Source organism: Balaenoptera ricei, chromosome 20, assembly GCF_028023285.1.
Source record: "Balaenoptera ricei isolate mBalRic1 chromosome 20, mBalRic1.hap2, whole genome shotgun sequence".
NCBI lineage: Eukaryota > Metazoa > Chordata > Mammalia > Artiodactyla > Balaenopteridae > Balaenoptera > Balaenoptera ricei.
Genome location: NC_082658.1, coordinates 42,056,340 through 42,083,496, shown reverse-complemented (window position 1 = coordinate 42,083,496; position 27,157 = coordinate 42,056,340). Strand labels below are relative to the sequence as shown.

Below are 27,157 nucleotides of genomic sequence, written 5' to 3'. Positions count from 1 at the left end.
TTCCTAGTTGTCCCTTCCCCATTGAGAGAGATGTAACTGAAGGAATGCCACCTTATGCGTGATGAAAGGTATAGGAGAACACATTTTTCTCATTGTCAGATTTGAATGGCATTGCATTTAGTATGAATTTAGAGTAGGAATAAAAAAGATGTAGACCAAATCTGTGAACTACGTTCCTTGCAAATAGCTCCAAAGATAAGTTGTCTAGGATTTTTTTTTTTTAATCGTTTCAAGTAAAGGTGAAAATTGAGGAAAATGTGATTGCAACGTAGACTAAACTGATTTCATGCTCCTGTGATGGGCACTGTATGTAAATACACAGCTAGATGAATGTATGCTGTTGAGCCTGGATATAGAAGAAGCGCAGCTAACCAACAGTTCTACTTTCACCACTTCTCGATTTGGGGGGAATTGTTTTCATTTTCCTGCCAGTTTGCTAACCTGTTTTGATCATTTGGTGGAAGCTATAATTGTAGGTGGGAACACTTTGAGTAACAGTTCACAATCCAATGCAGCTGCTTTTCGCACCAAGTCCTGTTATTAAAAGGCTCAGGCTAAGATCAAGCCAATGTCTGTAACCGACTTGACGGAGAACAACTTAACTTTGCCTGGTAGGACAAAGAAAGTACTGGCCTTCTTGAGACTGTGTTCTTATATATTCTGAAATGTTATTAGCATTCTTTTATTATATTTCCTTTAACTGCTCTGTGAACTAGATGATGAATCTCCAAATTGGGCAATGATGAAAGATACGATAGGCAGGCACCTTTTATAGCAGAATTAGTGTGGATAAAAATGTGGACCCTGTCTTCCTTACTGTTTCAGAACATGGGCTTTTTAACAATATGAACCTATCTATTCCCTCTCATTGCTCCTGTCGTAATGAAAATCTGCGATGAGAAGAAGATGCTGTGTCTAGAAGCAGTTATAATAATTAGGTTTAGGATGTGTACTCCAAAAAGGATTGGTAGTTAGAGACTGGAATTCTTGCATGGCATTACATTTTTTCCTTAAAATTTTTCTGAGAGTTAAGTATGTTCCAGATTGAATGCAATTTGATGATCACCTCCACACACACTTCCAGACTTAAAATTGTAGTGGCTCCAAGACTTCGTTTTTTTCAGATGGGCACTAGGTGTCAGGGTTTTTCCTTCTCAGCAGCCTAGCCTTCAGATAAACCTCTTGAATTGCCCTGTTCGGTGAGGCAAATCCAGCAGTATCCTTCCCTTTTTTTTCAGTTGGTATGGTAGGCTTTGCCTAGTGTTCCCACAACGTGCAATTGCTCTCTTAACCCTTTGGGTGGAGATCTGTTGAATCTTACATCATGACTGCACATTTTTACAGGAAACATTTTTTAGAAAGAGGGTGATCGAGGAGGGAAAAAAGTAGTATAAATTAAAGTTCGAAGGCTAGCTGCCATTATGACTGGTATCTTGGTTTCAGTTCTGCTTTATGTTCTGGGGGATGAAATGGTGGGGATTAAGAATTCAGTTCTAGAACTGCTCAGCCTTGCCCGTATTTAACTGTCGTCTAATTGTTGGCAAGGTACTGTTGTCCAGTCCCACAAAGGTGTAAGCATCTCTTTAACTTTTTTATTATAAAATATTTCAAACTTATAGAAAAATATGGAGTGATATGACAAATATCCCTGCATCTATTGACTAGCTTAAATAAATCTTAACCATTTTGACACTGCGTCTCACTTATTTTTGCTATAATCCTTTGAAATCTCTAATTTGAGTATAAAAACAAAAATAAAATTTAGGAGTTGGATAGGGAAAGGAAGTTGGTAAGCTTATGTAAGCCTGAAAGATTGGAAGAAATTAATTAGTAGATCTATTTTGACAGTTCTTAGGCTGGACCTCTTAACCCAAAGGACCTCTTATTTTAGAAAAACCACCATAACCCTCTGTCTTAATTCACTTGGTTGACATTTTCCATACTCTCAAAGGAATTGCTTGGGCTATCCTGGACTTAAATTCTAGTGCAACCCATTATGCTTTGAAACTGACTGGAGAGAGCGTTCGTGGGCTTGAGTAAGGAAAGTGTTGACCATTTCTCATGCGAACAAAACCCAAATATTTTTCTAGTTTAACATTAGGCTTTTGCCTATTGTTTTACTCGATTTAACCTCAGAATAGCTCCATGAATGGGAAGCTAATTTGGATGTATTTTACTGTGCTTTTGTTTCATTCTTTTGAAATCAGTTTACCTTTTCATGCTGGGTGTGGAAATTGAGTCCATATCAGTCTTTTAGATGTGTGTTGGAAAAGAGGCATATTTGTATTGTAGCATGCTGAAGGTGAGCTCTGAAATAGACCCAAGAAAAGCAGATCTGAAAAACAGGATCATGATCTGTGCACTGACTGTTCAAGTTATAAAAAGAGACTAATGGTCCTTGCCACCAATCTGTCCCTGAAGATGGGAGAATGTTTCTAAGTGCTTTGAGATCCTCGGCAGAAAAGTATCACATTCCACTGATTACATATAAACATTCATAATTTGCACTTAGCTTATTTTTCATCAAGGACTTTAAAAAACCAATTTTGAATCTTTTTAACCTAGCAAGATAGGAATTTCAAGTACAGAAAAAGACATATTACGGAATACGTGGTAAGATAGTTTTATTTAAAATTATTGTGCACTTTTCTTCTTTTAGCCTCATTCTTAGTGTGTTTGGCTACAAGTCTTTGTCTGAAATGATCTTCAGGACCAAAGTTGAGTCCCTCATTAGAAAAATATTGAGGCTACTTTTGGAAGCTAGGTCTTGCTGCCATGGAATTACTTCTAATGAATTCCTAACACTGTTCTTCTGGGATGTATATATTTTTCTTCGAATTCCTTCTTAATGTCTGTTATTGGAGCTGGAGAGTTCTCATCGGGTCGATTAGTTGATTTTGACTCATTCCATTAGTAGCAAACCAAGGCCCAATGAGCTTGACTGACTTTGAAAATCCTAATGCATCCCTTGGCCAACCAAGGCAGCACTTGTGGAGGGCTCCTCAGTGCCTTTCAAAAGTAAGTCCTTAAAGTTAGCCTTTAAACAAAAGGATGAACTTGCCAGCATTTTCATACATCTTAATTTTTAAGATTTTACAGAAAAAGGGTGTGATATAGTACCCTACGTCAAGAAATTTTACAGCTCCAACCAGAGGCAATAATGAACATCAGGACAGCAACAGATGACACCAGAGGATGAGGTGTAGCGTGGAGCATCAGAGTTCAACATTCGTTTACATGATTAATGGGGGAGGCTTCCTGAACTGTGGTAGGCCAGCTTGGTTAATTTCCCTATCACCCAGTCACTCCGGCGCCGCATTTCTCAAATACCACTGGCTTGTATGTGCTCCATTGCATGTGTTTTTTAAAATTGGTATGTTTATTAAAGCATTGTGTGTACATGTGTAAAATTACTGTGGTTTCAAGCATATAAATAGTACAGGAAGAAATAATTCCCCTGTTTAAAATTATTATTTCTAATCTTTGGTAACATTTTCAAAGAATTACCTCTGGGAAGAAAATTTTTTGCTCTAAAAATGATATTTTTCTTATCCTTTTATCGCTTTTTAGAAGGGTTGAGGTAAGTTTGTTCAGCCATTTTTGAATTATCCAAGCATGAAAAAAAGAGTTTTTCAGCTGTTAAGAAAATTGTTTTCAGCTCCTTTATGTGCTCACACGACACTAGGCAATGGAACATGATATCCAGAAGATAATACAATATGGAAAGGCATTGACATTTTTTCAGCATGGTTTTTCTGAATGGCACAAATTAAGTCAAATATTGCATTGCCTTATGGTTTAAAAATATACCTTTTAAGACCTATACAGTATTTTCTAATGTTTCATGATGTATTTTTTTCCCACGAGGTTCTAATATAAGTTAAAATTGTAATTATTTTTTGATAGTATCTAATTAAAAGTGAAGATTTAGTATTCCATCCAACATACAAAAGGAAGGGGGAAAGGTAGCATTTTGTTATCTGTCTGAAAAGGAACTCAAGTTCATATTCCTTCTCTCTGGATCTTAGTTTTTTCATCTTCATGATGCAGATGCTGCCTGGGTCTGTTTTGGCTCTAACGTTCTAAGATTCTTTATATTTCTGCCCCAGAGCCTTGTCGGATGGTCATCTTCCCAGCATTAGCAGTAGTAGCACAATAGCTACTGGAGGCCTTGCCAGAAACACTCAACTTTTAGACTTTCAGCATGGAAAATAAATAAAGCTTCAACATCTCAGCCACAGTCTAACCTGTGTTTAAGTCCATATAGAAAGATATTATTACCGATGAACTCAAAGTGTGGAGATATAAGAAAGGCAGCTGTGGCAAAGATACTCCCTTTCTACTTCCCACGGCATAGCTAGACTTGAATGCTTCTTACATCCTTGAAAACAAATTCCTGTCCTGTTTTGCCCCTTAGCTTTCCCTTCCGATTTCTTTATTGAGCTGAAATATTGTTGTTTTACTTTGTGGTAGCAGCAGCTTTGGAAAGTGCGGGTGTGTACGTGTGCATATGTACACTTGCACCTTCTATTCACACTGATAGTACAATTAATGTTGATGTCAATTTTGGTGTTAATTTTGGGTCATGATTAGTGTTGACACTTTGTGTCAGACTAATGGCATTTATGGGCACCATCAGAATAAATGTTAATATTATCGTGTTTTTATTATCCGTTATAGTAACATTAAACCAGGGTCCTCCCAGGAGAAAAAATACACATATGGATAGATAGATAATGCCTTTCTGTATCACTGGTGTTACTCAGAGAGAAAATGACATCTCAGGGCAGAATCCTAATCACTGTTTGGAGCATCAGAAATAATGATCACCTCTGATCGGAGGTTGTGAATAATTCATTCGGTTTGATTTTCACGTCCTGTCCAGTGATACTTTTCAAACCAAATGTGTTTCTACAGGAAAATAATGGTCCCACTTCTTATGGAAATACTGTAGCACAAATCATTTTACCCACATAAAAACAGTTAAATAAGACTGTTCTCTTCTGCTTGCCTTCTCCGCCCCATCCCCTCCTCCCTTGCTTGCGCGTGTTTATTCCAGGATCAGACTGTGGCCAAAGAAATATCTTCTTCCTTAGAACTCGTATAAGGAAAACAAATGTATATTTCTGCTGATCCTTAACTTATTCGCGGTAACTCTTTTGAACCTCTTCCCTTTCTCACTTTAAGGTAATTAGTTTAGGTGGATAATCCTACACCTAAGAAGCCTGCTAATTGGAATGCTCTGTTATCAAAAATAATCTGAAATTAGATATTTTAAAAACTGATTTATGGCTATATTAATGAAACTATAATTGGCAGTAAGTCCCTAGAACCACTTGGTTAGTCCATGCCTCTCTCGGCAAGACAGTGGTCGGGGAAGAAGTCAGTGGCACTGCCAGGGACCAAAAGCCTGAGTCTGAGACTCGTTAGACCATAAACCCAGCCACTCTGACAAGCCCCTTTCAGGCTACGTGTTCTCCCTTTGTTGCTTCCTTAGCCCTTTAGTCGTCCTTAGGCCTTAGTCCTGGAGTGTCATTTTCACTAGGTTTTATTGCATAGAAACGTTGGAGGGAGAGAGAAGCTGAAACAAGAGGATTCAGTGATGGAACTTCCTTCGGTTGTTATTTTTAAGTTAACATGCAAGGCAACTTGGCTTAGGTGAAATCAGTGAATGTCATATTCCTAATCACATTGTCACACTTGTGTATGCTTTTATATAGTGATTGCAGAATTTTCAATATAAAACCTCCATTGTGTGTATAATATAGATAGGCCCCATCCATATAAAGTAATTTGACTGAAAAACTTACGGTGTCCTAATTAAATGGGAGGAAAATATGACTGTCTTCTGAAGTAATGACCCAATCCTCTGAGACAAAGCTATTCTTAGATAGAATATTTTGAACCATTTCTCCTGAATGTTGTGACCCCCTTTTTTTTTATTCTAAATCTAACAAGGGCAGAGGAAAGCGTTTTTCAAACTAGTTTTCATCATCAGACAAAGTATTTTGCATTCAGAAACCATTTCCAGTATCAAATTCAATTTTGTCAGGTGATTAGTTGAGTTTGGTAGAGAATAATTTAAAAACACAAAGCTGGCAATGGCCGTGGTGCTTCTGCACTGGAGGAGAGCAGTTACCGTTCTCAAGTTGCAAGCCCTCTTTCAGTGACTGTGTATGGTGGATTATTGTGTGACACGTCTTTGCAGCTGTTATAGACCTGCATCTGTTGACACCATGTGTTCCTACCCCGGACTGCTGGAAGAAATAGGGGAGCGGGTGAATTGATATCTTGCCTGCCTATCAGTGCAAATGTCCTTTTATGTACATGTTTGTAAAGCTCTTTAGCCCCCTTCAAGATGAAAGGCTCTGTATAAATATAAGCTTTTGATTTTAGTACATGTTTGCAGTACATGTGGTACAGTCCTAAATATGTGTTTAGCTGATAGGCACTGTTCTTGTCTATTGTACAAATATTGACTTTAAAAGTATAAATATGTATTTAACTATCAGACCAGAAAAACACTGAAGCAGTACTTCTAAGGTAGAGATATTAATATTGTATAAACCTATATATACATATGTTTACATTATACCACATCATTGCAGAGCATTTCTTTTTAAAAAAGGAAATGATAGCCCCAACAGACTAAGACAGTTCTTGATACTCTTCTCCCTTTAAGGTGAGTCTTGATTTTAAGTTTTCATATGTTTATTCGTCTCTTTAAATTTTATACAAATGTGATCTGTTGTAGTATAACTAAAACCTAGAGTCAGTTCCTCTAAAACATGAGAAATCCGTTAGGTTGGTGAGATTTTTTTTTTTTTTTTCTCCTTTAAATTTTTTTTTTTTCATTGTGAAAATGTTCAAATGTGCACTAGAGATAATAATATAAGCTCCCATGTACCTGTTACCCAGTGAAGAAGTATTTGGTAGTTTTTTCTCCCTTTTTAATTTATAAAATTTTTAAGTTATGAAGGCATAAACACATTAAAGAAATCTGGAAAATGGGGGAAAAATTCACAGTCCCATCATCCTAAAATAATTATCATCCCATTTTGCTATGTTTCTTTATTTCCCTTCCCCCCAGCCCCCAACAAGCTTTTAGATAGAGATAGAGAGTGGGTGTATGCATGTGTGCGTGTGTTGTAACACTTACTATAAGATTTAACATGTATTTAGTCTTCACAGCAGACTTAATACAATAGGTTATTATTACCCCATTTTACTGATGAGGAAACTCAGGCATATAGAGGTTAGTAACTTACCTAAGGTTATGTGGCTAGAAAACTGACTGAACCTCTATTCTGTCAGAGTCAGATTACATTAGATTCAGATTTGTAGAATCTAGTTTCTGAGTCTGTGCCCTTGACCACCACACCGTTTTGCCTCTCAGAGTTATTATGGTATGCGTGCAATTTTGTTATCCTGCTTCTTTAAATTTAGCATTACATCATGGGTATTTTAAAAAACTGTTCATAGTCTTCATAGCCACCATTTTATAAGGTTGAACAAAACACTAACAATGACCTCACTAGTCAATATATTCCCTCTAAAAAAGTTTTTATCATGACATTTATTTTTTCAGCTTTTTATCTTAAAATAATGTTAGATTTACAGAAAAGTTACAAAAATCATACAGAGGTCCCATTTAACCTCCATTAACCTTCACCCAGCTTCCCCTAACATTAATCCGTTATATAACCATGTTATAATTATAAAAACTAAGAAATTAACATTGGTACAATACCATACTGTTAAATAAAATACAGACTTTGTTTTGGATTTCACTAATTTTTCTACTAATGACCTTTTTCTGTTCCAGGATCCAATCCAGGGTAGCACATTGCCTTTAGGTGTCAGCGACATTTATGTTTGTGTTATAATTGATGTTCATCTTTCCATATCATTTCAGCTAAGTGCAGTGGCAGTAGTCTGGAACATACTTCCTTAATTTCTCTAGTAAAGGAAATTATATGAATCATACTTTAAAGAATACCTCTGTGCCTTGGTTTTCTCATGGCAATAATAACAGCTGTTTTTTAAATTAATAATGATAATAGCTACTATTTGAGGACTTTTATATGCCAGGCTCTGTACTAATTTAATGTGGTGTTCCTCTCAACAATCCCTCCAGAAAGATACTGTGTTATCCCCATTTTATAATGGGAAAAATTGAGGTTAAGGTTAAGGTTAAGTGACTTGTCCAAGGCTATACAACTCATATAAAGCTGAAATTTGAACCAAGACAGGCAGATTTTCCAGCTTAATCTCCTAACTATTATCAGTATTTATTAACATTTATAGTATAGTACAGCATGTTATAAGTGTGCAATTAATGGTAGCTATTATTCTTATTATTTTTAAAAAATAAAATATTTTAATGGCATTTAGTACTGTTATTCTGTGATCCCTAGAGATAAGTCATGCACGATGTTCTAAGCTCTTGGTGTTGACTATTTTCCAAGAATCATTTAAAAAATGAAATGACTGTGGAACCAGCAAGTATTTATTACTCCCATATTATGTGTAGAAATGTGTAGGAGTCCTGCTATGCCCTGGAATAGATGATATGATGGTTCAAGCTGGCAAGCTAAAAGCTGTCCTAGGCCATATGTGATTAATTATCAAATGAGTTCTCTACATGAAGGTCTTAGTAGGTGATCAGAAGAAAGGAGTCACTTTAGACTAGGGGAAGCTTTTCTGAGGAAATGGAATTTGAATGAACCTTTATGGAACAGGTGAGATTTGGATAGGTTGAGAGGAGAGACAAAGGCAAACTTTGTATGTTAAAGTTGATATAATAGATTACTGCTTCTAATAATTTTTCATCAATCCCATAGGTAATATTTTCTTAATTTTGTATGTGGGGACATTGATGCTCAATAAAATTAAGTGAATTTCCCAAGGTCACACAGTTAATAAGTGGTAGGGCTTAGATGTGGATCCAAGTTTGTTTGACTCCCAAGCCCATGTTCACCATTATATATCCCGTCATTTGATTAGCAGTGAAATCTAATTTTTAATGTAAATTGAGCAACAGATTCTTCCTTAGAGATTTATCCATTGTGCTTATTCAAAACTTAATCTCTTCCAATGAGGAATCTCACTGTACCAAGACTCAACACAACACTCTCCATTCTGTACTTTTTTTTTTAAATTTTTTTTATTTATTTATTTATTTATTTATTTATTTATTTATTTATTTATTTATTTATTTATGGCTGTGTTGGGTCTTCGTTTCTGTGCAAGGGCTTTCTCTAGTTGCGGCAAGTGGGGGCCACTCTTCATCGCGGTGCGCGGGCCTCTCACTATCGCGGCCTCTCTTGTTGCGGAGCACAGGCTCCAGACGCGCAGGCTCAGTAGTTGTGGCGCACGGGCCTAGTTGCTCCGCGGCATGTGGGATCTTCCCAGACCAGGGCTCGAACCTGTGTCCCCTACGTTGGCAGGCAGATTCTCAACCACTGCGCCACCAGGGAAGCCCTGTACTGGTACTTTTTAAGTGGGGAGGAGGACAGTTGATAAGGGACACATTTTAGAAAGACATTAAGAGTAGTGTGTTCTTGGTGCTGCTGTGTTGACACCTAATTAGAAGTCAAGGGACTTCCCTGGTGGCACAGTGGTTAAGGATCCGCCTGCCAATGCAGGGACATGGGTTCGAGCCCTGGTCCGGGAAGATCCCACATGCCACGGAGCAGCTAAGCCCATGCACCACGACTACTGAGCCTGCACTCTAGAGCCCGTAAGCCACAACTACTGAAGCCCATGCGCCTAGAGCCCGTGCTCCGCAACAAGAGAAGCCACCGCAGTGAGAAGCCCCCTTACCGCAACGAAGAGTAGCCCCTGCTCGCCGCAAGTAGAGAAAGCCTGAACACAGCAACGAAGACCGAATGCAGACAAAAATAAAAATTAATTCATTAATTAATTTTTAAAAAAGTACTACTAATAATTAGAAGTCAATATTGCAAGCGTAATGACCTGGCCAATTTCTGAACTGACTGCCCAAGTGACACAGAGTCCCCAGGTAATAGCAAAAGATAAGAGTGTTATTTGCTTGCCCAGTGCCACATAGACACAGTGTTTGCATTCGCATGCAAATGCTAAAGTAGATTCTTCTGGACTTGTATCTAAGCTACTCTGGCCTAGGTGGCTAAAGTTAGTATGTCATAAAATTTGGTGTAAAGCCCAATCTTCCTAACTACAAATGCATTTAGAGGAAATAGCTTTTCCTTCCTGAAAACAAAGGAGATGTTGGGTTAGAGGGCCACGTGAGAAGGCAGTTAAAATATTTCTCCCCACATGGGCATCATATTGATCAGCTTCTTAAAAACTATGACCAAAATTATCCTGATATTTGGAGTTTCTCTGTGCTATTTTTTGGATGATCTGTTTCTTCTTCCTTTTCTCTGTCTTTAATGAGCAGATAGAGTAATACTGCCTTACCTCAGAAGGTGATTGGATTTTTTTTCTATGTATTATATCGATTTTGATTTGTATTTGGCCAGTGGTATATATTAAATAGCTTATATTTATCTGTAGGTGTTTCATATATATATTTCTTAATGCTGAGAATCACAAATAGCTGTGTGGAAAGCTTCAACCAGCCTGATTACAGTGGATGTGCAATTGGATTGAGAAATGTGTACTCAGAGCTTATGATCACTGGCCCGGTTGAGTCTGGGTGATGCATGTGGCTTTCCAGGGATGCTGCTATTTACATCTGTTCATGGCCCTTCTTGATGGCTGGCTCCGCAATGAGGTGATACGCAGCAGCCCAGGGATGAGGGACCAAGGCTGCCGATGTGGCTGGGCTCCATTAGGCAGGACCAGGAATGCTCGTCTGGTAGGCTTTGTGTTTGGGGGCGAGTAGTGGAGGTGGGAAGCGGGGGAGACAGAAAGAAACAGGAAAAAAAAAAAGAATGGAAAGCATTACTTATCTAGGTATAGGGAAACAGACAGGCAGACATGAAAAACTGCAGCCGTTAACTGGGGAATGAATGAGTAGAAAAGAAAGGGCACTAGCGAATAAACAAGTAGAAGGAATGACTAGTTCTCATATAGAAGGGGATTAAAAGAGGAGAGGGCTGTGAGGGTTTGGGAAGAGACGTGTCACCCCTGCCTATTAAGTCAGTATCATTTATTTGTGTGGCCGGTCAGATGCTACTGAACAGTGAGCAGAGATTTATATATATCATAGTGCAGCAAGAGGTTGGTTACTTGCATCCTTTGGTTTACTAGTGTTGGGAGAAATCAGCAAGAGATGCTCACAAGGATGCAGTGTTGAGCTACAGTAAATTCTTGCAGAAATGGAAGATACCTGAAGCAAGCCTGTAAAGAATGTTGCTGTTATTCCTGACAAATATTAGAGGACAATAAAAGGACCCAGGGTTGTAAAACTTGTATAGTCCATGAGAGGTAGTCCTCTTTCTGCTCTCCTGTGTGTTAAAGATTTCTTGGGAAGAATCTCACACAAGATATCTTAGTAGATAGGGTAGTAAGTTAGGTCATCCCGGATTTAATTCCCAGTGCCCCAGTGTTCTTCCACACATAGCCTGAGTGCATTTAGACTTTGGTTTTTCCATCTTCGAACAGACCCAAAGAAGAAATTGAGACAACTGTGAAATACGTATACAGTAAACCAGCTATTCTCAACATAATCTTAGAGAAGTATGCTAGAATATTTGTTCTAGTTTCCCGCAGGGAGCTTGGCTCTTTAGCAATGCATAGCTTTACCTGAAGGTTGTGTCTACGTGCGGTCTGATATCTTCAAGGAACCTGAAAAATAATTCTGCATGTAAAAAGCTTGTATTTATTTGTTTGTTTGTTTATGCCTTTGCAGATCGGCATGGTAGCTTGGAAAATGACCCTTAAAAGTCCAGAATATCCAGAAGGCCGAGATATCATTGTTATTGGCAATGATATCACATACCGAATTGGGTCCTTTGGACCCCAGGAGGATTTGCTGTTTCTCAGAGCTTCTGAGCTTGCCAGGGCAGAGGGCATCCCACGCATCTATGTAGCAGCCAACAGTGGAGCAAGAATTGGACTGGCAGAGGAAATTCGTCATATGTTTCACGTAGCCTGGGTAGATCCTGAGGATCCTTACAAGGTACAGTCTAAGAAAAGATAATACTTCAAGTTACTGTATGGGTGCGCACGCGTGTGTGTGCGTGTGTGTACGTGTGTAGAGAGAGGTGGAGGTTTTTTGTTTTTTATAAATTTATTTATTTATTTATTTTTGGCTGCGTTGGGTCTTTGTTGCTGCAAGTGGGCTTTCTCTAGTTGCGACAAGGGGGGGCTACTCTTCATTGTGGCCCGCGGGCTTCTCATTGCGGTGGCTTCTCTTTTTTGCAGAGCACGGGCTCTAGGAGCGTGGGCTTCAGTAGTTGTGGCTCTCAGGCTCAGTAGTTGTGGCTCGTGGGCTTAGTTGCTCCACGGCATGTGGGATCTTCCCGGAACAGGTTTCGAACCCATGTCCCCTGCATTGGCAGGCAGATTCTTAACCACTGCACCACGAGGGAAGTCCTGGTAGAGGTTTAAGTTCAAAAATTATCACTTACAGTGAACCACAGCTGTGTTGGAAATAAATTGTCTCTCAGTATGTTCACCTGGTCTTTCCTCCAGCTTTGAAATAGATGACTATTTCTTTGGTTGAACACTAGATTAAATAGTAGGTGTGCATTTAGTGTGAGACATGTTAAGCCAGAAATATATATCTTTTTTTTTAAACAATATATTCTTTTTTTATTTATTTATTTAATTAATTTATTTTTGGCTGTGTTGGGTCTTCGTTGCTGCTTGTGGGCTTTCTCTGGTTGTGGCGAGCGGGGGCTACTCTTCGTTGTGCTGCATGGGCTTCTCATTGTGGTGGCTTCTCTTGTTGCAGAGCACAGGTTCTAGGCGCACAGGCTTCGGTAGTTGTGGCGCATGGGCTCAGTAGTTGCGGCTCGCGGGCTTAGTTGCTCCGTGGCATGTGGGATCTTCCCGGACCAGGGCTCGAACCCATGTCCCCTGCGTTAGCAGGTGGATTCTTAACCACTGCACCACCAGGGAAGCCCAAAATATGTACCTTTAAATTATTGTACTTTGGCTTCCAAGACTTATGGTCAGTCATCAGCAAAATCTCTCATATCCTCAGCTTCTACTCTGATTGTTCTCCAGTCTTGCTCTACTTGAAACCTGCCTGTCCTCTGAAGACTCTTCTTCCCCTGTAGCCCTCTTAAATGGTGACTGGTTTCTCTTTCCCTTGTACCACTGAGCCTGGAGGAAAATAGCTTCTTGCTAGTGCCTCACTGCTACTTCCAGACCCTTTTCCCTCCCTTCTCTCTGAAAACCCCCATCTTTGAATCTCATGTCATCAGACTGTGCCACACCATCACTGCTCCTTATTATAGTGTTCCCTACCCTTTGGCCACTCCCTCTTCTTTGCATCTTTTAGTTGCTGGCACATTGTCACTCTCTCCAGTACTACTAGTCCTGCTATCATTCTTGATGATTGCTGTATATACGTAGATGATTCATCCCATCATCTAGCCTCTTGGATCCTTGATTTCCTCTCCTCCAATGGTCCTATCCTACATCCCAGATCAGCCTCTCATCCCCCATAATGTCAACTTCAAGCATCCCTTCCTTTGCCATTTCTCCATCCTATCTTTCCAGCTCACTTTCTTTAGTAACCCAAGTCCAATAATCCTTTGCACTCACCAAGGCCTACAGCTATTGATCCTGCCACCTTTCTTCTGCTCTTCACTCCCTCCTTACATCCTCATTTTATTCCTATCCAGCCTTAAATCCAAAGTCTACCATAGGCTAATCATCGTAATCACTACCTTTCCCATGCCTTCAATTTCTTTGCTTTTTCTCTTCATTCCGCTTACTCCATGTCTGTACAGAAACCTTGTTTAAATCCAACTCTCTCCGTCTAGTCCTTTTCCTCACCTGCATAGCTGAACACTAATGGAGAAAAATACACTGTGCTGTTGACTGTTCTTACTTTAAATTCAAGCTTACCAACCTCCTGATTGACAATTTGACATCTCTCTCCTCAAACCTCCAACACCCTCTTCCTTCATCCTCACTCTTAGCTGATGATGCTGCTTCCCAATTCACTGAGAAAATGGAAGCAATTAGAAGAGAGCCTCCACGAGCTCCTGTATATCTGCATCTGTGCTCTTATTCTCCGCCTTCTCTCCTGTACTTTGATGAACGGTCCCTGCTTCTATCTAAGGCCAATCCCGCTATGCTCGATCCTTTCCCTTCTTGCCAACTTAAGGATGTAGATCAAAACTTCTCCCCCTTCTTTCTTACATTGTCACTTTTTCCCTCTCTGTTAAATATACTCCTTTTTTTAGCACACAGACACTTACCCCTCCAGTCACTAACCCTACCCCATTTTTTCCTTCCCTGTACAGCAAGACTTCTTAAAAGAGTTTCTCTTCTTGCTGTTTCCAGATACTCTTCTCCCTCCCATCCCCTCTGGAACCCATGTCAGTTTCCCTTGCACCCTCACCATTCCATCAGAGCTGCTTTTGTCAAGGTCGCCATTGATTCCATATTGTTAAACTCTGAATCTCACCTATTTGATGTTTCAGCAGTATTCCATGTGGTTGGTTACTCCTTCCTCCTTGAAATACTTTCTTCTCTTGGTTTCCAGGAACCTACAGTCTCCTTTTTAACCCCCTAGCCACTCTTTCTCAGTTTCCTTTGCTACCTTTTACATCTTTAAATGTAAGAGTGTCAGGGGGTGATGGAAATATTCTATATTTTGATTGTGGTGGTGATTACACACAAGTGTATACATTTGTCAGAACTCATCGAACTACAACACTTAAAACTGATGGATTTTATTGCACGTAAATTATGCTTCAGTAAAATTCATTTTAAAAGTATATGGGAATTGTTGGTGACCTCTAATAAATACAGTATTTCTTTTGGGGGTGATGGAAATATCCTGGAATTAGATAGTGGTGGTGGTTGCACAGCATCTGAATATACTAAAAACTACTGAATTGTACACTTCAAAATGGCCGGTTTTATGTTATGTGAATTTTTATCTCAATTTTTTAAATTATAAAAAAAAATGTGAACGGAGACAGATATCAGTGCCACAGAGGCTGTGGCAGGACCAAGAAGTCTAGGACTCCCCAGCCTCAACCCCACAGGGCCCAGTGCCCTCTCACCTGGTGCTATGGCAGGATAGCTTGTATGGAAGGTGAGGTTTGTGACCACCTAGAGGGGTGGGATGGGGAGTGTGGGAGGGAGGGAGATGGAAGAGGGAAGAGATATGGGAACATATTGTATATGTATAACTGATTCACTTTGTTATAAAGCAGAAGCTAACACACCATTGTAAGGCAATTATACTTCAATAAAGATTTTTAAAAAAAAAAAAAAAAAAGAAGGAAAAAAAAAAGGTGTTTTAGGGCTTGGTCCCTGGACCTCTCCTCTTTTCTATATTCACCTTCCCTTGGTGATCCAGTCTTAAAGCTTTAAATTCCATCTATAAACTGATAAACTTCCAAATTTATATTCTGCCCCTGAACTTCAGATTCATGTATCCAGACTCCACATCTCTACCTGCACATCTGCCTAAACGTAGCTTCTAATCTTCTTCCTTAAATCTGTTCTTCCCACAATATTCTCTGTCTCAATAAATGATACCTCTATTCCTCATCTAAGTAAAAGACCTTGGAGTTATCCTTGACCTCTCTTTCTCATATCCCACATCCTCTCTGTCAATAAATCATGTGTACATCCTGACCTTCAAAATATATCCAGAACCCAACCATCTGTGAGCACTTCCACTGCTACACAGTAGTCCAAGTCCCTGTCACCTCTTACTGCATTTATTGCATTGTTTCCTAATTGACCTTCCTGCTTCTGGCCTTGCCCCTACCCCTACCCAAAGTCTACTCTCAACAGAAAGTGGAATGATCCAGTTAAATGTAAATCAGATCACAACTCAAAACCTTCCTCTGATTAAAACCCTTTAAAGGCTTCCCAACTCACTCAAGTGAGGGCCAGAAACCATATAGTTACCTGCAAGGCCCTCCCTAGACTGGCCTTCTAGTACCACTCCGTCCTTGTTCTCTTGCTGCTCCCACCTGATTCCACACTGCGGCTCTACCAGCCTTTTCACTGTTTCTTGAGCCTGCTGGACACACTCAGCAGCTTCACACTTGTGGTTCCTTCTGCCTGAATGCTTTCCCCCCAAATATCCTCATGTCTCATTTCCTCAGCTCTTCAGGTCTTGGCTCAAATGACATTTTCAATAAAGCCTTCCCTGGCTATTCTTCTAAAAGTTCAACTCTGCCAACTCTCCTGTCTCCTTCCTCTATTTTATTTTTTCCTTAAACATTATTCCCATTAACATTGTATGCTTAACTTATTTATTTTGTGTATTTTCTGACTCTCCTACTAGAAGATGAGTTGTACAAGGCCAGGAATTTTTGCCTGTTTTGTTCCTTTCTGTTTGTTCTGTGTCTTAGTATCTTGCACATAATAGGCACTCAGTAAATATGTGCTGACAGACATACTACTGACACTCAGTGCCACAGGGCATTCTCATCATAAGTCAGGCAAAATCAGTGGCAAATTCAAATTCATGTCTCTGGCATGTTGTGCTCCCTGTGGGACAAATTCAGTTAAATGGTGGACATAATTTCTCATAGTATTTTAAAAGTTTTTCTCTGCTTCCTTTTTTTTTTTTTTTCTGAGTGACTGATTCACTTCAGATGAACACACATATTAAATAACTAGTTTCTATGTGAGTGTGTATATGTATGTATAAAAATAAGTCAGTTATGAAGTGTTAGTATAATCTTTTAATGTACATAGGGATTAGAAGTTGTTCATTTAAAAAAGCAAAAGGTATGAGCTCAGTGATTACTGATCATTAGCACTGCACAGACTTCTGATTTGAAGATTGAATATCCTAGTTTTGTGATGCTCTCAATTATCCTTGACCCATCTATATTTTGATGGTACTATGGATTTGAGAAAATGAAGAAGAGTAATTCACATAATTCTTTAATTTTGTGTTGATATCTTTAATAGAGGTGTCACTAAAGATTAGAGAATGACCCTTTAACCTTGATGAAAAGGAAATGAGTGGAACATACCTGGAGTTGCAGCTCCAAGATATCTTGTTTCAAGGACGCAGTTAGTGACTGCAGAAATAGGCACTTCCATCTTTCAAAGAACTATCTGTGGTAGTATTCTATGAGACAGTAACTCTGAGACACGATTTGGAGATTTAAAGCCAGCTTTGGAACAAGCTGCATTATGCATGCTTTGCTGGGTCTTCTGTGGTGATGGCAAATAATGAGTTAAAAACTATTTGTGTTTCCCACAGGGATACAAATATTTATATCTGACCCCTCAAGATTATAAGAGAGTCAGTGCTCTCAACTCTGTCCATTGTGAACACGTGGAGGATGAAGGAGAATCCAGGTAGGTATCATGTATCAGAATAATTTGGCCGTGGATTAAAGAAAGGAGAATATGATCATTTTTTTCTCACTGTCCTGCTGATCATGACCTTGAAGAGCAGTGAAGATTGCTTGTTGAATAATCTAGAAGCCTTAGGTTTGTATCTCAGCTGTACCACTTACTAGCTGAAAGACATTATTGATTAAGGTTTTAAAACTATATTTATAATAATTATTCAATTTGAAAAGTTGGAACATATAAACAATTATGAAGAAAAAGTAAAAATCAGCTACAGTCCTACCAAGAGATCACAGGATCACGGTTATTAATGTATATTATATTCTTTCTGTTATATATATATATATATATATATATATATATACACATACACATACATACATACATACATACATACATACATACATACATACACCTTTTTTCCTACATAATTAGGATCATAATAGAAAAGGGCTTTTGTAATTTGTTCTTTTTACTAAATATTATTTAGGGAGAAATTTTATATATTCTTACAGTATTATTTGAGAATATGATATTTAATGGCTTCATATAAATCATTATAATGAATATATCATATTTGAACATACAGACTATCCCAGTTTTTACTGCTATATCCCTGGGCTGGTCATTCTTTTATGTAAACTTTGAAGAATATCTCTGGCTATTCCCTTTGGGTTAATCTCTAAAAGTGGAATTACTGGTCAAAAAGTATGTCCATTTTTTAAAAGATTTTTTTGGATAATTTCAAATTGTCCTCCCAAGAGTTGCACTCCCACCAGCAGTATATGGTAGTGCTTGTTTCCCCTCTTTAATTTTTTCTCCACCCTTGCCAACACTGTTTATTGTAAATTAATAAAATAGGATAAAAACAGCAATTGTTATTTTAACTGGTATTTTTGATCCCCAGTGAAGTTGAACATTTTTATAATCTATCTGCAAGTATTTTCCAGAATGTTAATCAGTTGCTCCAATACCATTTATTGAATAATTCATACTTTCCTCACTTTTTTAGTAATCTTAACTCAATTACCAGGCTTTATATTCTGTTTTTTGTTCTATTCTTGGACTAACGCCACACTATTTTAACTACTTTAATGGGCCAGAGTTCCTCACATTCTGAATTTTTCCCCAAGTTTTATTAGTTATTTTTGTCTTTTTACAGATAGGCTCATTTTTTTTTTTAATTCCCCAAAACTTTCCATAATGATTTTGATTCAGATTGCATTAGGTTTATAAATCAATTTAGGAAGATCTGAGAGCTTCATAATATTAACTCTTCCCAACAAGAAACATGGTATGTTTTTCCAGTTATTTAAGTGTATTTTTTAAAGTTTTATAGTTTTCTTTATATAGATTATGCCAGAAATTCCCACTCTTTCTTGGTCCACAGCACCTTTACTGTCTCTGTAATTTTTTCACAGCACCTTTAGGCAAAAAGATATGCCTAATATTTCTGATTTTTAAGGAAGCTGACCCAGACAGCTTCATAAGTATTTATGCCACGAACAGCGTGGGTTTGAACTGTGCGGGTCCACTTCTATGTGGACATTTTCAACAGTAAATACAACAATACTACACCATCTGTGGTTGGTTGAATCTACAGATGTGCATCCATGGATATGGAGGAACCATATATCTGAGGGCCAACTCTAAGTTATACTCGGATTTTCAACTGCTGAGGGTCGATGCCCCTAACCCTGGCATTGTTCAAGGGTCAACTGTATAATACACATAACTGAAAAAATTTTATTCTATTCTTAAATAATTACAGTTACTTACTAATGGGATACTTGCATCCATACGACATTGCAAACCTTGGAATCAGCTTGGACATAGCCACCCTCACATCTTGTTCTGCACTGATTTTTGTGCAGAACTTTTTTTTTTTTCCCCCACAGAAACTGAAAACCCAGCTTTGCAAAGATAGGACATTGTCAAAAGGAATGTAGCAGTACCTCATGTTAAACCATGAACTACTTAAAACTAGTAGTTCACACGGGATCCAACAGATATCACATATCATAGTGTTTCTCTCAAAAATCTGAAATATCCTTCAGTGCACCTGACAGTTCACTGTGGCATCCATCCCAGGATGTCTTGGTATACAGTGTAGGTACGGTGGGATTTTGCCAATTTTTAAATATCCGTATATGTTTTGCAGTTTTCTTGCTACTCTGAATGGGATTCCCACCCCACCCCCGCCATTATATTTTTCAACTCTTTATTACTGGTATCTCAGAAAGCTATTGATTTTGTATATTGCTTTTGTTAAAGCAAGTCAGTTTTCTTCTCTGAGCTTTAGTTTCCTCATCTGTATGATGAAGATCAAGTAAACCAATATATGCAAAGCCCTTAGCACAGAACTCAGCACATAGTAAGCAATCAAAAATCCTGGGTATCATTATCTATGATAATGGAGATGATATTCCCTATCACACTGGACTGTTGTGAGGATCAAAAATGATATACATGAACATGTTTTGTTAATTGTGTTACACTACACAAAGGTTTTGATTATTAGTAACATTAAAATTTGGTACTACTTTTTTTTTTTGGCCATGCCATGCAGCACGAGGGGATCTTATTTCCCCCAACAGGGATTGAACCCGTGCCCCCTGCACTAGAAACGTGGAGTCTTAACCACTGGACCACCAGGGAAGTCCCTGGTACTACTTTAAAGAATGATACTCTTAAAGGTAGAAGGCTCAGATCACAGAGCAGAAAATGGGAAATGTTTAATCTTTTTCATGTAATACAACGGGAGAAGATGCCACTTAACAAATCACAAACAACTGTGAAGCAGTATGCACTCCTGAGGAGGGAGAAGATCTGCTTTGCAAAGAAGGCTGACTGGGCCCATGAGTATTTGTGACTATATGGCATGTGGGCCTTATTAAAAGAACACAGTTCCCCCACCACCACCACCAAATTAATGTGGCTCATTAACCCCTTAAGGGAGATGAGCTTTACCTGTAACGTAACTCTATACTAGAGTCTAGATACAGAGCGAAAGGAAGAACTGGGGAATTATTGTGAGAAGGGATTATTGGGAATCTGGGAAGCAGAAATGCAAAGCCACAGACAAACAGCAAGGGCAAAGAAAAGGAACTGATGGAAGGCTGGAAGTAAGGGAACAGAGAAATATGGGAGCAAAAAAAAAAAAAAAAGTTTAAGAGCCACTGTGGGATATTTATTTATTATTTCAATTTCTAAAACTGTACCCAGTGCCAAGCCTTAAGGGTACACATGGAGCAATAAATAATATATGCCCATCTCTACTTCCAACTTTGTATTTTTCCTTTCTTTTATTAGTTGCATTCCCCATCTCCCATTTCCCATTATCAGCTATCACTCCTAATCCCCTGCCGAGAAGACAGATGGGTGGCTCCCTCTGGATCCACAGGATGCTTTCTGGACAACTTGTCCAGCATTTCACTTCTATACACATTCTCCCTGCCCCTCCAGAGGACTATGCCAGGAACTCTCGTGTATACACTTGATACTTACAAAGGAGCAGGGATAGAGTGCACTGTGTTGACCTTCCCCTTCATCCTTGTCTTGGAAAGAGAGAGGATTTTTGACTTGAGAAATTGGGCTGAGTGTTCTCACTGTGCCTCTGGATTCTTTTTTATTCCTATGTAACATTTATCTAAAATGGTTGATTTAATGGCTGTTGCTTATTAGAGAGAGATACACATTGACCCTGCTTTTAAGAAACTTGTCCTAGAAAGTAAGAGAGGGTATCTAACATAGGAGCGCCATCTATGTGTCAAACCCTCTCCTTGCTGCTTTAACTTTCATGTCAACCCGTAGAAGTGGATACTATAAATCCCATTTTACACAAGTTACTATTATCCCTAGAGTCACACTGCTGTATGTGTCAGAGCAGGGATTTAAACCTGTCTACTTAGTTCCAGATTTTGCTCTTTCTGCTATACCATATTGCTTCCAGACAAAATAGGCACCAAACTAAGAAGGAAAGATATATGAATGAAGAGTATAAAAAAAAAGTACAGAGCCCTGGTATTAAATATAAGCTTTCAGTATGCTTTTAGCAGCCTGTTAATGGTGGTTATTCTTTTAATGGATTGTTGTTAACGTGTTTAACCTGTATAATTTGGCATGGCTGTATCCACTAGGTACAAGATAACCGATATTATTGGGAAGGAAGAGGGACTTGGAGCAGAGAACCTTCGAGGTTCTGGAATGATTGCTGGAGAATCCTCGTTGGCCTATGATGAGATCATCACCATTAGCCTGGTAAATCTTGCCAGAGCGTGAGATTTTTGAAGAGCTGACTAGGATTTGTTTTTGCTCCCATCCCCGCTACTTAGTCCCAAATGGGAGCATTTCTTAAAAACTGTATATCTACAATTTGATTTTAATTGTGCACGAAAGTAGGAAGGCAGGATAATGTAAATAATTGAATTTCCCAGCTAAACGTAGCACCTCATGTTAGCCTTTAGTTTAACTTCTTATTTCTCTAAATATTCTACCGGAGTATTAACAGCTGAAATTTCTTCTCCTCTTACTGTTTTCCTTGTTCATACCTCTAGTGTAGATGCCAAACTTCTGTGAAATAAACAAAAGTGTAAGAAGTAAAGGGCATATGATCCTTTAACTGTCTGTAACTTGAATCATTGAATGAATTCTGTACCTTCTTTGCTTTAACCAGGAAATTGTGTTTTTGTATTGTTATTAATCAAACAGATTTCCTAAAAAAGCAATATCTTTTTTCTGTTAATGTGGATTTTACATATCTGTGCCTTAGTTATTATAGCTAGGGAGGGAACATAAATATGTGACATGTCGAATTTATTCTTTTTTAAGGTTACATGTCGGGCCATTGGGATTGGGGCTTACCTTGTCCGACTGGGACAGAGAACCATCCAGGTTGAAAATTCTCACTTAATTCTGACAGGAGCTGGGGCCCTCAACAAAGTAAGTTTCTAGGGTTTGGGAGAAGTATGTGAAGCTTTTGGAGGATTATTGTGAATTCCTAATTCTAGATCCTGATTGGGGGAAGGCTTCCTCAGTCTATCTCTTCCCCTCTCCCTCCATCTTCCCTCCTATTCATTCATTCATTCATTCAACAAAATGAGTGTTTTGAGTACCTACTATGTGCCAGGCACTATTCCAAGCCCTGAAGATATGTAATAAACAAACCATATAGAACTCCTGCTGTGAGGAGTTTACATTCTGATGTCCTTCTAGAAATACAGAACTAATTGAATGCTTCTGTTCTGCCTTCCCTCCCTTTTTCTCATCTGTGAGCGAGGGATGTGAGATCTATTCCCAGACATGGAGCTACCTCTGAAACATCCTCTGAACATGTTGAGGGTATCAAGTTTTAATGTTTTGAGAAATTTGTGAAAGCACCTCTGAAAAGGAGCACATATGATGGTCCCTTGTACGTAAGGAAGTACTTGGTAATTATTGAGTGGAAAGATGGGTGGATGGATGCATGGATGGATTGCTGAGAAAGAGTATGACATGGAGATTTATTTTCCCTTCAAAAGAAATGCTTGTGCCTTTTCAATCCAAGCTCATAGTGGCTTTTCCAGAGAGGGAAAAAAAATGGATAGTGAGGTCACAGCTTGCAAGAGTGAAAACTGTCTAAGAATACCTGAATATATTTTTTTTTTAATTAATTAATTAATTTAGGCTACGTTGGGTCTTTGTTGCTACGAGCGGGCTTTCTCTAGTTGCGGTGAGTAGGGGCTACTCTTCGCTGCGGTGCACAGCCTTCTCATTGCGGTGGCTTCTCTCGTTGCAGAACACGGGCTCTAGGCACGCGGACTTCAGTAGTTGTGGCACGCAGGCTTAGTTGCTCCGCGGCATGTGGGATCTTCCCGGACCAGGGCTCGAACCCGTGTCCCCTGCATTGGCAGGCGGATTCTTAACCACTGTGCCCAGGAAGTCCCCGACAGTATAGTTCTCACTCCTTTGCGGGCATAGGAAAATTATTTTCTCTCCAGAGCCAGGAATATGTAATTGTCTGAGGCTGCCTGGCTGACTGACCTCGTACAACTCGTATAACCCCTCAACTCCTCAGCTTTCTTTATCTGTCAAAGGGGGATGATAATTTCCACCTCTGAATGATGCTGTGGACATCAAATGAGAAAACATAGGTGAAAGCAGCTAGTAGTTGGCACAAAGTGTTGGCTCACATTACAGTTGTAGTTTCCTTTTCCTCTCCCTTACACGGTTTGGTGATTGAGCTTGCGGAGCTATACGCATGCTAAGTTGTTTACTAGACTCACACAAACTGTTTATGAAGCCTTGGCTTTCAAGTGGAAGGATGGGAATTAAGTGTCCTATCCTATCATTCCCATTTAGAATAAGTTGACGCTGCCATCAGTCCAATTAGCTTTTGGGGATGTCAGAAATGAAAATGGTGTGGTGTGATAAGTTTGCTCTCTGCATTCGTATGAACTTCGTGTCCTTCTCTGGGCTTGCCTTTCTCTCCAAGGAAAGGCAGAGCAGTGCTAACAACGGCAAACTTGGATGTCCTGCTCTCTTTTTGGAGAGTAGCCTGGAAATAAATATTGTGAACTGCTCTACTGAGGGAGATTATTGCTGCGGGAGAAACTCACTTTATTTTTAAGTTGTTCTTTTGGATACCTTCTTAGGATGAGATACTGATGAATGCTGAAGAGAATTGTAGATACCATTATCTGTGAGGATAGAATTTAAAGAAGACACCTGCATTTCCATAATGTTCCCGTACCTGAACAAAGAGCTAATTTCTGAAAAGTACCTTGCTACATTGAGTTTTTTATTTTCTCCCTGATATCCAAAGAATATTCTGAAAAGCAAAGGTGGTGGTGTTGTGTTGTTGTCGCTGCTGCTGGGGTTTTTGTTTGTTTGTTTGTTTTTTCCTAAAAACTTGCTAGTTGAATTTCAATCCTGCCACAAAGAAAGCATTAGGGAGTTTTTTCTTAAAACCCGGTTGAATTGTTATGATCAAATTCATTATATTCATCTTCCTCCTAGCCTGCAGGGCTGCTTGTTAAAGGAGAAGTCTAGTTGTAGGGAAAAGACAGTAAAGCTGTAGCTGTAACTTACCCCACAATGCTCATTTCCAGAAGGCTGCGATCATTTGTAGCTGAAGGGAGTGATCAGTTATAGGGGTTACTTAACCCTGCTCTGCCCGCTTCACTGTCTTCATGTCACTGCCTCTTATGTGCAGCCGTGGTGCTGGAAGACCCCCGATTTCATGCAAATTCATTAAGAATGTCCTGTCTGCCCCTGTTGCCTCTCAGGTACGAGAAAGGAAACTAGAAAGGAGCCACACGCTCAGACTGCCTCTTCCGCCTCCCTCCTTGTGCACATCCTGCCTTTGTCTGCACTGGTGTCTCTTTGCACATCTGCCTTTTCTTCCTATAGGAATCTCTGTCTCGCATCCTCTGGGCATGTGTCCAGGTCACTTTGAGTGCATGCCTCTTCCTGTGTGAGTGCTGGTCTCTGTCTCTTTGTGTCTGTATGTTGCGTCTAGATCCCTCTTTTTCTGTCTGTGTGCCTCCCTGAGTCTCCATGTGTGAGTCTTTGTGTGTGTCTGAAACCCTGTAGAGACTCCACAAGCCCTGGCCATCTAGCTTGTCGTACGCGTGTACCTGTGTAAAGCGGGAATGTAGGCAGTGTATGCGAGCTTTTAGGCTGTAAACATTTGACCCCTACCTTTTTGAGTCTTCATCCTTTATGTTAAAATTAGGGTGAAGAATAAGAAGGGAGGTGGTTGTGCAGAGGTTGTAGGGGGGGAAAAAAATCTGTGTGTGCAAGTGCCGATCCCGTTGACCCCTTTGAAAATTGAAATAATGATAATGCGTGTCTCCTGACTGCATCAAAGTATCAGCACATCAAAAGCCAGGAGGCATGAAATGCAAATGATAAAGTGAAAGCAGATGGATTGTGCATGATCGCCTGATGCCCAATGAATTTTAAAAGGTGCCGGTTTGCAAGGGCGGGTGGGGAGACTGAAATAAACACGTTATCCCTGCAATTCTTTTTTGTTCTTGACGCTCACTCCTGACAATATTTGTTCACACTTGAGTGAACACCCACTTCATCTTTCTCTCTCTCTCTGTCTCTCCCTTCTTCCTCTGTCTCTCTCTCCTCTCTAACTCCACCCCCCAGCCCCCCACCCACCTCTTACACGTCTCAGGTCATGTCGCACTGCAGCTCTGGTGGAAATAATAAGATATAAACCACGAGGTTGTTATTTGCATAGAAATAGCATGGAGCCCCAGGCAGCAAGGGAGAAGGACACAGGGATCATTTGTCTAAAATTTTAATGAAAACTTTTGCTGAGGCAGAGATTTTTTAAAAACTTTCTTTCTCCCTGCTTTTCTCCTCCCCTCCTCACCCCCCTCCACCCCATCTCTGCTTTGACTGAACATAGTTGGATGTGAAGAGAAAGGTTTGTCACTCCACATATCACACTCCCGTAATGCAGCCACATGTAAATTGTTTGTTCCTTTAATAGATATGAAGCTGGAGAGACACGTATTCCCAACTTAATACACTGCATGTACGCGTCAAGCTTTTATAGCTACTCTCCATCTCAGTGCTCATGTGATGTTGCCTGTCGTTAGCCGACCTGGTTTTAATTAGTTTAGACCTTCTAACCTCTTGCTTCCAAAGACTCTTACTTTTTAAAGGATTTCTTTTTGTAGCCAACAGTGGTCATCTGCATATAAAATATAACCATCCCGGCGGTTTCCTGTTTTTCTCTTTCAGTGATTTCACCGTTCACCTACACATCTTATTCACGGGCCCCATCCTTTGCCACTCTGTCTTTTGTTCCAGAACCAGAAAGAGCTCCCCATATGCGTCTTTTGATCCCTTGTCCTTGTGATCTCAGTATTTGTGTATTCTCTTTCCTTGAATGTCTTGTTCTTCGCTGCCTGCAGTTATTTGTAAAATACTCAAAGTATTACAAAGGTGAGGAGAAATACAGGATCCAGGTTTCCTTAAGTGTTGCAGAAGCAGAGTTGACATTTGAACTCAAGGTAATGAGATGGTGATTAGAGGCAGCCTGCATGACTTTATTTGAAACTTAAAATCAAGAACATCTATCTGGTTCCTTGCTACCTTCTGGGTGGGCTGGTGGCATCAGGGCCATTTTACAGATGGAAAGACAAAAACAGCAAGAGGTAAAGTAACCTAGTTCCACTGACAAAGACTAGAAGTAGCAGCAGAACATGAACTTCCACATCCCCGAGTTTCATTTAAGATGCGCTCAGTCCCCTGGGCTTAGTGTCCAGAAGGCCTGAGAAGAGAAAGCAGTCCGGTCATTTTATTTTATGTCCAAACATCACGAGAGTGATGACATTAGGAAGAGAAGCTTCTAAGGGCCTGCTCTTTCATGTCACTCCAGGTAGTGGGTCATAGGTTCCCAGCTCTACAAACTGTGGGCTGTTGGTGGGCAGATCCCTCAAAATGCCTCACTGAGTGGTAAGGGCGGACTTGATGGACATGACAGACTACCTGCTCAAAGTGAGTCATGCTGGCCTGGCAAAGGCAGCAGTCTGTGTGCTTGGGGAACTGGAAAGATAGACCCTTAAGGGTCTGTGACAGTTTGTAGAGTCATAAACTCCTAAGTCAAGGTGCCACTGGATGTTTGCAGTGACTTTCGGACCCACTTCCTCTCCCCTCCACTCCCCGTCTCTGTTTCTGTGTAATATGTGTACTGTAACATCAGGTGGTG

At 39.6% G+C, this 27,157-nt stretch overlaps 1 protein-coding gene across 7 annotated transcripts in view; it reads left to right on the top strand.

Annotated features, from left to right (window-relative positions):
- The window catches only part of ACACA (acetyl-CoA carboxylase alpha), a 266,475-nt gene that overhangs the window by 185,617 nt on the left and 53,701 nt on the right, over positions 1 to 27,157 (top strand). For all 7 annotated transcript variants that reach the window (XM_059908198.1, XM_059908197.1, XM_059908199.1 and 4 more), the window contains 4 exons: positions 11,840 to 12,109; positions 17,354 to 17,451; positions 21,588 to 21,708; positions 22,279 to 22,389. In XM_059908198.1, coding sequence (XP_059764181.1) covers positions 11,840 to 12,109; positions 17,354 to 17,451; positions 21,588 to 21,708; positions 22,279 to 22,389 — 600 coding nt within the window. The remainder of the gene's footprint in view (positions 1 to 11,839; positions 12,110 to 17,353; positions 17,452 to 21,587; positions 21,709 to 22,278; positions 22,390 to 27,157) is intronic.